At 49.1% G+C, this 13,959-nt stretch overlaps 1 protein-coding gene across 6 annotated transcripts in view; it reads right to left on the bottom strand.

Moving 5' to 3' along the window:
- Positions 1–13,959, bottom strand: part of ZNF496 (zinc finger protein 496) — a 34,901-nt gene that overhangs the window by 4,793 nt on the left and 16,149 nt on the right. For all 6 annotated transcript variants that reach the window (XM_026455126.2, XM_026455130.2, XM_026455128.2 and 3 more), the window contains 3 exons: positions 6,505–6,637; positions 5,883–5,990; positions 4,674–4,787 (listed from right to left, as the gene is read on the bottom strand). In XM_026455126.2, coding sequence (XP_026310911.1) covers positions 4,674–4,787; positions 5,883–5,990; positions 6,505–6,637 — 355 coding nt within the window. The remainder of the gene's footprint in view (positions 1–4,673; positions 4,788–5,882; positions 5,991–6,504; positions 6,638–13,959) is intronic.

The following is a 13,959-nucleotide window of genomic DNA, read 5'->3' as shown; positions in this document are numbered from 1 at the left end:
ACGGGTCAGAGCAGCTCAGGACAGGAGAAGCTAGACAAACAGAAGCAGCGCAAGAAGACACAGAGGCTAGGGAGAGCAGAGAGACGAAGGGCAGTGGTGGAAGCGGTGGGGCATTTGTCTATCAGTCACAAGGGGGTCGGGGGAACATGAGTCTGCGAGTGGGTACTGGGTCTGCCAAGAACCCATGTAGTGTAGGAGGGAAATCACCAGATGAAGACAGAGATTGTGTGTGTGTGTTTTAAATTTTTTGTAGTGATAGGGTTGCACTATGTTGCCAGGCTGGTCTCAAACTCCTGGGCTCAAGCAATCCACCCATCTCAGGCGATCCACCTGCCTCAGCCTCCCAAAGTGCTGGGATTACAGGTGTGAGCCACCGTGCCCCGCCAAGAGGCGAGGTTTGACGCTCATCTCGACTCTTGGTTTTCTAGCTACAGGTACCTTGTTCCAGCCAGACAGCTTCTCAGAGCTTGGGTAACCTCGTCTATAAGGTGAGCATGACAGTGGCAGCCGGTCGCTCTAAGTTGCTGGTGGGGCAGGTGAGGTCACGTGTGTGATGTACTTTGTGGACCTCACGGGGTGGAGATAAGACAAGGTGTAACTTTTACCAGGCTGCCGACAACAAGGTACTTGATCGGCAGTTGACTTCTGTTAATGGATCTGGGTGGAAGAAGAAAACAAAGTGACAAGGTGGGCCGCTAAGATCTCTTATTTGTTAACTGGGTGAGGAGATGGAATGATGAGAGCAGAGAGTGCATGCTATTGTGTCCCCCTGAAAATTCACATGATGAAGCCCTAACCCATAGGGCCACAGAGTGTGACTACTTGGAGACAGGGTCTTTCAAGAAGTAATTAAATCAAAATGAAGTCACATGGTGGGGCCGATCCAAAATCACTGGTGTCCGTCTGAGAGGAGGAGATTGGAGGCAGACTTCAACCAAGGGAAGGACCCTGGGAGGACACAGCAAGATGGGAGCCGTCTCCAAGTCAAGGAAAAAGGCCTCAGAAGACACCAGCTCTGCTGACGCTTTGATTCTGGACTTGTTGCTTCTGGAATTGTGAGAAAATAAGTTTCTGTTTTTAGGTCACCCAGCCTGTGGTACTTCGTTATGGTAGCCACAGTAGACTAACATAGACTTTGGCACCAGGAAGTAGGCTGCAGCTAAAACAAAGACCAAAAACTGTCGAAGTCATTTTAGAACTAGATGATGGGTAGAGGCTAGGAGAGTTTTGAAGTGCATGTTTAAAAAGCCTTGAGGAGGTGGCTGGTAGAAATACAGACATTATAGGAAATTGGAGAAAAGGAGATCCTCCAATTATAAAGTGGCAAAGAATTTGGCCAAAATTCTGTGGAAACAGAAATTGTAAGTGATGAACTTGGATACTGAGCTGAGGAGGTATCTAAGCAAAGTGTCAAAGGCAAAGACTGGTTTTTTGCTGCTTACAGTGACACGTGAGATGAGAAACTCAAGAAGGAACTGTTACAGCAAAAAGAAACCATGACTTCAAGATTTGGAAAATTCTGTCTATCCATTCTGCAAAAAATAAGAAAGTGTGCACTGGAGAGACATCAAGAGTGTGGCTGGCTCGTCATCTGCTAAAGAGATTCTGAGTGTGATTCATGGATCCAATCTACCATCTCAAGAGAAGCCAGGAACACAGATGAGGTTATCCAGGAAGGTCTACGGAGGACACCCTCGTCTGATGGCCTGCAACCCTGTGAACTGCATGGAGGGCAGGGTTTCTGAGTATTATACACCAGCAGAAACACTGCCAGTTGGGACTGAAAGGAAAAGAGATGGGATGAAATAAAAGAAGGCTATTGGACTTCTGGGATTCTACAAACTGGCCAATAGAGCTATCTGGCTATGAGTATGGACTATCCTTCAAGAAAAGGGAAGAATGACTCCAAAGGTGGCTCAGAGGTTGCAGGGCTGCCACTGTCATCATGGGACCAGAGGGTACAGGCTCAGGAGGTGAAGTCATTTCCTTCTGAGTTCCAAAGAGCAGGGCCAGCAGCCTGCTGGGCCTGGAGAACAGAGAACTGAGCCAAAGGTTATTCCTGAGCCTTAAAATCCCATGGAAATGACCTGCTAGATTTTTTTTTTTTTTTTTTTTTTGAGATGGAGTCTCGCTCTTGTTGCCGAGGCTGGAGTGCAATGGCACAGTCTTGGCTCACTGCAACCTCTGCCTCCTGGGTTCAAGCAATTCTCCTGCCTTAGCCTCCTGAGGAGCTGGGATTACAGGTGTGTGTCACCAAGTCTGGCTACTTTTTGTATTTTTAGTAGAGAAAGGGTTTCCCCGTGTTGGCCAGGGTGGTCTCGAACTCCTGACCTCAGGTGATCCGCCCGCCTCAGCCTCCCAAAGTGCTGGGATTACAGGCACGAGCCACCATACCCAGCCCTGACCTGCTAGATTTAAGACTTGCTTGGGACCCATTACCCTTTCTTCTCTTGGATTTCTCTTTTGGAACGAGAATGGTCTATGCTATGCTTTTCTCACAGCTGTACTTTGGAAGCAGAAAACATCTGGCTTCACGGTTCATAGCTGGAGAAGATTTTGCCTCAGGATGAATCATACTTCAAGTCTAACCCATACCCAATTGAGACGTTGATATTTAGATGAGATTTTGGACTTACAGTTGATGCTGAAATAGGCTGAGAATTTGGGGGCTGTTGGGATGAGGTGAATGGATTTTGCATGTGGGAGAGACATGAATTTTGAAGGTCCTGAGGGTGAGGTCTTACGGGGGAAGAATTGTGTTCTCCCAAAATTTCATGTTGAAGTCCTAACCCCAAAGGACCTCAGAGTGTGACTGTATTTGAAGATAGGCTCTTTGAAGACGTAATTAAGTTAACATGAGGACATATGGGTGGGTGGGCTCCACAGTCCAATATGACTGGTGTCCTTATGAGAGAAGATCAGGACACTGACAAACACAGAGGTAAGACCACATGAGTACACAGCAAGGCAGTGGCCATCTCCAAGCCAAGGAGAAAGGCCTCAGAAGAAACCAGCTGTGCTGACACCTTGATCTTCTACTAGTTGCCTCCGCAATACTGAGAAAATAAAATTCTGTTGTTTAGGCCACCTAGTCTGTGGTACTTGTTATGAAAGCCCTAACAGAGTAATATAGCTCACAGCAGACAACATCACCTCAAATCAGCTAAAATGACCAAACTTCGATGCATAATTTCTACAAAAGGGGAAATAAATCAAGGATAGTCCTATTATGTGCTATCAACACAACCATATGAAGAGAATTCCTTGGAGAAAGCAGATGAGACTGCTAGAAGTCTGCCCAAAACACCAGAGGGTAAGCAACATCTGGGGGTGTCCTGTGTGAGCGTGGGTACAGAGAAGCAGACCTTCACCAGCGATGCAGCATCAGCTGGCGGGAAAAGCCTTTTAGGAAGGCAAGCTGGCAGGAGCTACCAAAATAAAAACAGTGCCTACTCTTTGAAACCTGTCATCTCTCCCTTCTCAGTAGCAACCCTTGGCTTCTGACTGTTTCAGAGCAGTCTGTGTCAGAGTCCAACAAGGGAAGAATGGAGTTGAAAACTCCTGTGTATACATGAACATCCATCCATCTTCTAAAAGTATATTAATGGGGCTGAGAGACATGCTATGGGCAGAAAGAAGCTAGAGAAGATTCAAAGTGCATCACAAACATCAAGCCTGCGCTTGAACTCCAAGTGGACCCCAAATGAATGCATCACCCTTGGCATGCAGAGGTGGGCTTCTTAGAAAACCAGGGGTGGGCATCCATGCTTGTGGAGCAGGATCTCATCCTTTCAGATCTCCCACACTAGAAAAGCCCCTTTGTCCATGCATGAAAGGGGGCAAGTACCAAATGCATGGAGCTGGGTCAAAATGGCACAAATCCTGCCTTTAAAAGCATCACAGGGAGAACAGATAATGCGTGTGAGTCGGTCTCCATAGCTGCAGAAAACTACAGTGACACGTGGGTTCCGGTAAGAATCAGAGACTTGGGTTTGATATTGAGAAGAACTTATGAAAGACGGTAGCATTGTAGCCTCTGCTGCTGGAGGTGGTGACTTTTACCAAGACAACTCAGAGTCTACACTTGGCTATTTCTCTGAAAGCAGGAATGGAACATACACTTTCCAAGAGTCCTGTGCAGCTTCAGTACACTAGAAACCTGCTCTTTAATCCCAATTCCAAGACTCTGTGCCAGGATGCTGGCCATCCATGCTGAGAGAAGAAAAACACTCGCCACATCACCAACAGCACTACAGCAGCACCCTGCTTTGACGCACCCTCCCTGACCCCCAGAAAAGGCAAGGAGGGTGAGCCCGGGATCGGGAGTGAGCTGGAGAATGACCCCAGCACAGAGGAATCTGGGCAAGCAGGTAAGAACACCACCGCAGCGGTCCGCAGGGATCCTGAGGAGTTCAATTCCTAACTGTCCCATGCCCTCACCACTGCACATTTCCATCACACACCCACATGCCAACACAGAGGTGCACCTGTGAACGCACACACTCACACATGCAGCACACCACATACACCACGTATATGCACGCACACGTGCATTCACCACCACCATCCCCCATGCCACACATGCACACATACATTCATGCGACACACCAGATACACATGTGAACACAGAGACACACAGGCACACACCCCACACCTCTCTGGCCCTTCTTTACCTGGGTAGGTGTTTTGAGGCACCACTGTCTGCGGGCAGGCCTGGGACCCCGGCATCTGCAGCTCCTCACGTTTCCTCCTTTCTTCTACCTGGAATGGCTGGAGACTTGGAGAGTCTTTCCAGAGGAGGAAATGGAAAGATTGATTTGTCTTGCACCTACAGCACGACCTGGGAGGGTGCTACCTGAACAGATGCCAGGCTATGATCTGGGGGCGGCCCTGGGCTCCCTCCTGGGGACTGGCAGGGGGTGGCCACTCAGGAAGTGTCTGCTGAGTGAATGAACTTGAAGGCAGAACGGGCCAACTCCACAAACATGAGCTCTGAAGCTAGACAGAGTCTGCGCAGATCCAGGTTCTACTCCACTTACTCTATGGCAGAGACAAGTACCTCCCCCAGCCCCGCATTTATTCCCACTGTCTGTGGTGGGTTTTCTATAGTCATCACTACAGGCTCCTGCACACTCCGCACATCCTGCACAAACAGCTTGTGCAGAGCCTACGGGGTAGAGACGGGACAGGAGCTACTGTGCCATGCTGTCTCTGAACGCTAGTTCCAGGTGGGGATGGTGTGTCAAAACCTTGTCTGCTTCACGCTCTAGGTCCCAAAGGGGAAGGAGGTGTGGAGTTGCTGATGATTCTGTCAAAGCTATTTCCTCCTGAAGGAGCAGGTGCCTCGAAGCACCATGGCATGGAGATCATGGGTGCAAGCGCTGGCGACACCGCCTGCAGGAGGGCTGGAAACTGCTGCTGCTGAGCCCCAGCACCTCCCCACACCCCAGTGTCCTCACAGCACCCCTGGACCAGGCAGATGGAAGACTAGACAGGTGAGGCACCTCAAAGGGCTGTGCTCGGTGCCCAGCTAGGAGGAGACACTCCCTCTGCAACCAGGCTTGTCGTGAGTATCTGACCTCACTCCTGGAGGGGCCGCTGTATGGTCAGCACAAACCAGATGTTACTTACAGGCAGAGGAGAAAGACATTCCTATTATTTCCCAGTCCTTGGCCGAGGGAGTACAATCCCAATGCCTGGCAAAAGTAAAATCCCCCATTCTTTCTATGAAAAGTCAGGGACAAGGCAAGACCCACACGGAGTCTGGGGAAATGAAGAAGGCAATTAGGGGCTGCAGAGAGAAACCAGCAAGTGGGCTCATCTCCGGCTGCCAGCAGCCCTTCACCCTACTCTGTCCACTCAGTTCTGGAATCATTACTCACCCAAGTAGGAGACCTGGGGCACTTCTTTCCCCTGGAGATCCTGCAGCTCTGGAACGCGTGGCTCATTCTCCTCTCTCTGGGAGAGATCCGGCTGGGCAGCTAGCTCGTCTGTTCAAAGAAAAAGGCAGGATACATGTTTATTAGTAATCTGATCCTGCAGCAACCAGGGCTGGTCCAGAAGAGAAAAGGTGGAGGGATGCCCAGCGGGCGTGGCACCATCAGGGGTGAGAAGTGAAAAGGCCAGAGCCGGCAGCGCAGGGGCAGTGGGGGCAGCACATGCAGGGAGAGCTATGGGCTTGGGGGTCTCTCTGAGGCTTCTGGGTGTAAAGCAGACGTAAAGGGACGAAAGGGTAAGAGTGATGGAAGAGAAATGGACATACAGCACATGTTCTATTTGGGTCTGATAAGCCTGATGAGGTGAGACGGCAGCTGATCAGTCGGACACACTGCCTATAGGGCCGCTGTGTGCAAATGACCTCCCATCCAGGTTGGGGGTGAACAGAGAAATATGATGCAGGCCCCGCTTCCCTGATCTTATGGGACGAAGTTGACTCTTACTCCAAGTGAGAACCCCCCTGCCCAGTTCCCTGGTCTTGAGGTATGGGGGGAAGTTAAGTCTTACTTGGAGGAATTGAGACCCCGCAATCCTCCCCAATGATGAACTCTCCATAGAAGCCAGTCTGGGCAGGATCTAGAAGGGACCAATCCTCTTCAGAGAAGCATAAAATCATGTCCTTGAATGGAGAGACCCGATTCTGAAAGCACAGCAGAACAGGGACGCCTCAGTCCGGGGCGAGCTAGCTGTCTCGGTCTTAGTCCACTGAGGCTGTGAGAACGCAATGCTGTAGGACGGGCAGCTTCTACACAACAGAAACCTGTTCCTCACAGTCCTGGAGGCTGGACGTCCAAGATCAAGGCACAGCGGGCTGGGTGCCTGGTGAGGCCCCACTTCTTGGTTCAGCGACAGGCAACTTCTGTGTCCTCACAAGACGGAGAGGGCAAGGGAGCTCTCCGGGGCCTCTTTTAGGAGGCACTAATCCCACTTGTGAGGACTTTGCCCTTGTTACCTGATCATCTCCCCAAAAGGCTCCACTTCCTAATACCATCATCTTGGGGATTACAATTTCAATACAAATTTTGGGGAGATACAAACACTGAAACCATTGCATTCTGCCCCTGGTTCCCCCCAAATTCATAACCTTTTCACATGCCAAACAAATTCATTCCATCCCAATAACCCCCAAAGTCTTTTTTTTTTGAGACGGAGTCTCGCTCTGTCACCCGGGCTGGAGTGCTGTGGCCGGATCCCTGCAAGCTCCGCCTCCGGGTTCACGCCATTCTCCTGCCTCAGCCTCCCGGGTAGCTGGGACTACAGGCGCCGCCACCTTGCCCGGCTAGTTTTTTTTTTGTAGTTTTTAGTAGAGACGGGGTTTCACCGTGTTAGCCAGGATGGTCTCGATCTCCTGACCTCGTGATCCGCCCGTCTCGGCCTCCCAAAGTGCTGGGATTACAGGCTTGAGCCACCGCGCCCGGCAACCCCCAAAGTCTTAATTCATTCCAGCATCAACTCAAAAGTCCAAAGTCCAACATCTCATTTAAATATTATCTAAATCAGTTACGGTTCAGACTCAAGGCACAATTCTACCTGAGACAAAATTTCCTCCAGCTGTGAACCTGCGAAATGAAACAAGTTATGTGCCTTCAAAATATACTGGTGAGGCCAGCGTGGTGGCTCACACCTGTCATCTCAGCACCTTGGGAGGCCAAGGCGGGCAGATCACCTGAGGTCAGGAGTTTGAGACCAGCCAGGCCAACATGGTGAAACCTCATCTCTACCAAAAATACAAAAAGTAGCCAGGCATGGTGGCGGGCGCCTGTAATCCCAGCTACTCGGGAGGCTGAGACAGGAGAATCATTTGAACCTGGCAGGCGGAGTTTGCAGTGAGCTGAGATCATGCCACTGCACTCCACCCTGGGCAACATGGTGAGACTCCATCTCAAAAAACAAACAAACAAACAAAAAAAAACCACACACACACACACACAGAGGTGGGACGGGCACAGGATAAACATTCCAATTCCAAAAAAGGGAAACAGAAAAAAAGAAAAGGAGTAACAGGTCCCAGCACATTACGGTTTACAGCTTGGGACTCATCTCGAGAATAATCCTTCTGGTCTGGATCCTGTGCTCCCCAGGCCCACTGTGCTGGGAGGTGACCCCACCTTCCAAACCCACAGGGGCCCCTTCACTGGGCAGGAGTTGAGCCCCCAAGGCCCTGGGTGGCCCTGCCCCTGGCTTTTGGTGGTCCTGCCCATGGCAGCCCCCAGTGAGGGCCTGCCCTCAAGGGGGTTCTCCGTGGCGGCTCCACCTCCGTGGCGGCTCCACCTCCGTGGCAGCTCTGTGTCTCTTTCACAGGCCCAAGGCTCTCCTGGGCTGGAACTTGGCTGATGGCCCCACCATCTAGGGCTTCAGGGTGACTGAACCGGGGCTCTCTGCTATGGCCCCTGCTTGCTGCGGGTCTTGCGCTCTGGGCCTGTGAGGGGGCAGAACAGCTCTGATGATTTCTGAATTGCCTTTGGGGCCATTTTTCCATTTTCTTGGACTAGCTCCCAGCCTCAGTTTCAATGGCAACACCTTTATCTTCTCTCCTAAACAGGCTGGCTCACTCTTATCAACATAGGCTGACAAATATTCCTGATCTTTAAGTTCTGCTTCCCTTTTAAGTAACAGTCCCATCTTTAAATCACTTCTCTCTTTTCACATTTCACAAGCTGAACCTTCAAAACTTTGCTTAGATACTTCTGCAGCCAAATATCCAATTGCAGTGGCCTGTAAGTTCTACCTTCCACAAAACACTAATACATAAGCACAGTTCAGCCAAGTGATTTGCCTCTATAAGAAGGATGGCCTTTCCTCCATTGCCAATCACACATTTCTCACTTCCATCTGGGATCTCATCAGAATAGCTTTACTGTTCACATTTTCACCAACATTCTGGCTGAGAATAGCAAATCTCTTCTTTTCTTTTGGAGCCTCACCAGGATCACCTTTAATAGTCTGTTCATGGGCCGGGCACGGTGACTCACACCTTGTAACCCCAGCGCTCTGGGAGGCTGAGGCTGGCAGATCACCTGAGGTCAGGAATTCCAGACCCGCCTAGCTAGCCAAAATGGCAAAACCCTGTCTCTACTAAAAATACAAAAATTAGCCAGGTGTGGTGGTGCACGTCTGTAATCTCCACTCCTCAGGAAGCTGAGGTTACAGTGAGCAGAGATCGTGCCACTGCACTCCTGCCTGGGTGACAGAGCAGGACTTCATCTCAAAAAAAAAACTGTCTGTTTACGGCAACACAGGCTTTTTCCAGCCTGCACTTCAAAACCCTTTCAGCCTCTACCCATTACCCAGTTCCCAAGCTTCTTCCATGTTGTATTTGTTAGAGTAGCACCCCAAATTTTTGGTGATATTTTCTGTCTTAATCCGTTTGGGCTGCTCTAACAAAATACCGCAGACTGGGGACTCATAAACAACATAAATCCATGTCTTACAGTTCTGGAGGCTGGGAAGTCCCCAGCTGATACCAGCATAGTTGGGTTCAGGTGAGGGCCCAGTTCCTTGCTCCAGAGAAGGCCATCATTTCATTGTGTTCTCACATGGTGGAAGGGGCAAGGCTGCTCTCTGAGGCCTCTTTTATAAGGGCACTAATCCATTTACGAGAGATCTGCCCTTATAACCTGATCATCTCCCCAGTGCCCCACCTCTTGATGCCAGCAGCTTGGGGGCTAGCATTTCAACATGTCAAAGTTGTGGGAAGGGGACACAAAAACATTCAGACCATAGCACTAGGGGAGCAGGGGGTGGAAGCTGGGGCTGAGGGAAGAGCCCAAAGCAACATGTGCAGATAGAAGGGAGAGCAAGGAGACTGACCATCCCAGGTCCAGGCTCCAGGGGACACACTGCTTTGTAATTTCTGCTCTTGGATCCACCTCATCCTTATCTTGTTTGGCAAAATCCAAACGGCAGCTACCTTGCTGGGTGGCCAAGGATGGGGAGAAACAGGCCTTCCTACTCTGCTGGGGAGGCTGCACATCCACCGCTCCTATGGTGGGCTGCTGGACAATGTCCAGGAGTTACCAGCGTGCTCACCCCTCAATGCAGAGATTTCTTAAGTTTATGTCGCACATGTGCAATGTGAAGTCTATAAAAGCTGCTTCACTGCAGCATTGATCTAATAAATACTGAAAATCTTGACACACATCAACAAGACAGCGGATTAAGTAAGCTACAGAAATCTCCCAAGGGATGATCCTACACGTACAGAAAGAACGAAGGACTCTCTGCACCGAGAAGGAATTCTCTTCAAAGTGTGTTGTTGCAGGAAAACACCTGTGCATGATGGACTCCAGATGGCCACCAAGTGCAGGGCGTAGGAGTTCTGAAGCTTAGCTGCCTCTGAAGAGGGACCTAGGACTCTGGGATTAGGTGTAGCAGGGAGATTTTTTTCATAAACTTTGAATCATGGACCATGGGAATGTGTCAAAAAACTGATTTTAATTTCTATTTTTATCTTTATATTGTTTTAGACAGTCTGTCACCCAGGCTGGGGTGCAGTTGCACAATCACAGCTCACTGCAGCCTCAACCTCCAGGGCTCAAGCAATCCTCCTGCTCAGCCTCCCAAGTAGCTGGGACTACAGGCGTGAGCCACCACGTCTGGCTAATTTTTTACTTTTGTAGACATGAGGTCTTGCTGTGTTACCCAAGCTGGTCTCAAACTCTTGGGCTCAAGCAGTTCTCCTACCTCAGCCTCCCACAGTGCTGGGATTACCAGTATGAGCCATGGTGCCTGGCCTAATTTTCATTTTAAAAATGATGGTATATCCATATAATACTAGGAAACCAGGAAAATAAAGCAGTCCTTTATATAATTGGAAAGGACCACAAAATAAAATTTTTGTGGAAAAAATAAAATTAACTCATAGGACTTTTATATTACTAGTATCTAGGTGACAAGCAAAAAAGGAACAGAATAATTTTTAAAACATGCCTTGTATCTGCCTACCTCTCTGGAAAACTATCAGTTACTGTCAGATGGTTTCCCCAGGGGTTGGGGCCAGGCATCCAGGACAAGGCTGGGAAGGAGTGATTTTCTTTCTCTTTTTTTTAAGGAAAAATAGAATGGGGGGGGGGGGGGTAGGTGAAGAAGAGAAGAGATAATGGGGAAAGTGAAGGAAAGGGTATTTGGAAGTCTCTGTTCTGTTCTTGCAATCTTCCCTAACTTTAAAATTAATTCCAAAGAAAAAATTTAAAATAAAAATAAAGAGAATACCTCAAAAATTCTAAAACTGCATCAGGGTTTTGGAACAAGGACTCTTGCCTGTACATATGAAACACAGGCATCTTGGTAAAAACTCTGACTCAGTAGGTCGGGATGGAGCCTCAGAGGCTGCATCTGAATGAGCCCTAAGTGGACGTGCTGCTAGGAAGAGGTCAGTGTGGAAAAGCCTCTGTCTTCCCAGGCTGTTGAGAATCCAAAACAGGCCTCGGGAAGCCACTGGACTTCCTTACAAGGACTTGTGGGAAACAACCTGATGTTGGTTTCTTAAACCATGGTTGACAAAAAATACAAAAGAATCCAGCAGTCTGACAAGACTTCCTGGAAGGGTGTGTGTGTGTGTGTGTGTGTGTGTGTGTGTATGCGGGCAGAGTATATATTAACAACAGATCGGCTGCTTTTTCCTTTCAGCCTTGGTTAGGTGTTTGAGAATCTACTTGCTATGTGAATGTGTCCCTGAAACGTCTTGTGTTGGAAACTTGATCCCTCACGTGGCAGGATTGAAAGGTGTGGCTTTTAAGAGGTGATGAATGGGTTGTCATGGGAGTGGAACTGGTGGCTTTGTAACCGGAGAAAGAGAGACCTGAGCAAGCGTGTCAGGACACTCAGCCCCTCGCCATGTGATGCCCTGCACCCACCTCGGAACACCACAGAGCCCCCACCAGCACGAAGGCTCTCACCAGATGGAGCCCCTCGACCTGAATCTTCTCAGCCTCCGGAACTATGAGAAGTCAATCTATTTTCTTTATAAATTACAGTTTCAGGTATTCTGTTATAAGCGACCGAAAACTGACTGGACAGGAGCAAACCCAGGTCCAAGGGCCAGGTGGGTGGACAGACAGTACTCCAGTCACCTACAGAATCCGACACCGCCACTTGGCAGGATACCCAGGGAGCTTTCAGAACCATGAGGACCAACGCTTACCTGTTGGGGAGGAGCATAAAGACAGGACAGTGATCTACAGCAGGATCCTTTTATTGGTGACAGATTTGTTTGTGAGGCACAGAAACAAACTGGCAGAGAAAAGTCCAGAAGGAGTTCACTAGACCACGCAGAAGCTTCTCACATGACTGGGAATGAGTGGTATCTTTTCACTTCCTACAGTTTGTTAATTTTTCACATGAGAAGGGATGGGGAAAATAGATAAACATGTCTATTTACGACTAAACCTTCAGAGGAGATTGTTCTAATGCCTCCCACTAAGCACAGTGAAAACCCTGGCCATTGCGCATAAACCAGCACGGGAGACTCTGAAAGGTGGAGAGAGGGTGGCAGAACGGCCAGGGACCTTGGAAGAACATGTGCTAAGTTCACTGGTTTTTCTTTCCACCACGTATTTCCCTGACTTGAAGCCAAAGAAGCCAGCCACCAATAAATACCCATGGGTACAGACCAAAAACAAGCTCCAACAAAAGCCTGCTCTCTCAGCCACACAGATAATAACTGCTCTACTCCACTTAATCCCACGTAAGAAAACTGTGGCCCTTCTTACCAGCACCAGCAGAGAATGAGTGGGGAGCCTAGACTTCCACCCTCACCAGGTGCAATGCGGTACCCTCACACGCCTGCTGGGGTGGTCTCACAGAAGGCCAAACAGGGAGCTGGGACCTCCCCCCGGCTAGCTAAGAACAAGCCCCTGCCCGCCCGTGGAGACCATGTAGGGAGCTGGAACTCCACTCCCACTCAGGCTCATGAGGAGCATCCCCACTTTGGTGCCCGTGAAGACCCAGGAGGAAACCTGACATTCTCTCACCAGGTAATAACAAGTGGTGGCCCACCTGCCCTTCTCTTGCTGGAGCAATGTCAAAACAACACAGCACAACCAAACAAAACCAGCTACACCGAAGTTAAGGTCCAGAGTCTCATCACACAAAAATATGCAGGCAGAAAATCACTCACTATACCAAGAACTGGAAAGATCTGAAACAGAATGAACAAAGATAACCACCAATAGACGCCAACCCTCAGGCGACAGATATGTTAGAACTATCTGACAAAGAAGCTGTCATAAAATGCTTCAGCAAACAATTTTAAGCACACTCCAAACAAACGAAAACATCGACACAGAATGTCTCAGCAAAGAAAAAGATACAGAAAATAATTAACTAGAAATGTGAACAGTACACACCACAATATGAGACAAGAAGCTCAGTGAATAGGCTCAGCTGAGGAGGGGACAGAAGAAAGACTCAGTCAACTTGAAGACGGAAAAATAAAGTTATTCAATCTGAACAACAGAGAGAATACAGGCTGAAAAAAAATGAACAGAGTCTCAGGTACCTTTATAAATCACACAGTTTCTAACAAGAGATCTAAAACCCATCTCCTTAGCGTTCTGGAGAGGAGAAAGAGAGGGAATAAAAAAGTACTAGAAAAATCTAGCTCAAGACTTCCCAAACTTGGAAAGAGACATAAACCTAGAAATTTAAGAAGCTGAGCAAACTCGCTGGGGCGCGGTGGCTCACGCCTGTGATCCCAGCACGTTGGGAGGTCGAGGCAGGCGATCACCTGAGGTAAGAAGTTCGAGACCATCCTGGCTAACACGGTGAAACCCCGTCTCTACTAAAAATACAAAAAATTAGACCCAGGCATGGTGGCACATGCCTGTAGTCCCAGCTACTCGGGAGGCTGCGGCAGGAGAATCACTTGAACCAGGGAGGCAGAAGTTGCAGTGAGCCGAGATCGTACTACTGCACTCCAGCCTGGGCGACAGAGCAAGACTCTGTCTCAAAAAAAAAAAAAAA

This window comes from Piliocolobus tephrosceles, chromosome 1 (genome assembly GCF_002776525.5).
Source record: "Piliocolobus tephrosceles isolate RC106 chromosome 1, ASM277652v3, whole genome shotgun sequence".
Taxonomy (NCBI): domain Eukaryota; kingdom Metazoa; phylum Chordata; class Mammalia; order Primates; family Cercopithecidae; genus Piliocolobus; species Piliocolobus tephrosceles.
The sequence above is the reverse complement of the archived record's forward strand: the minus strand, read 5'-3'. Positions and strand labels throughout refer to the sequence as shown.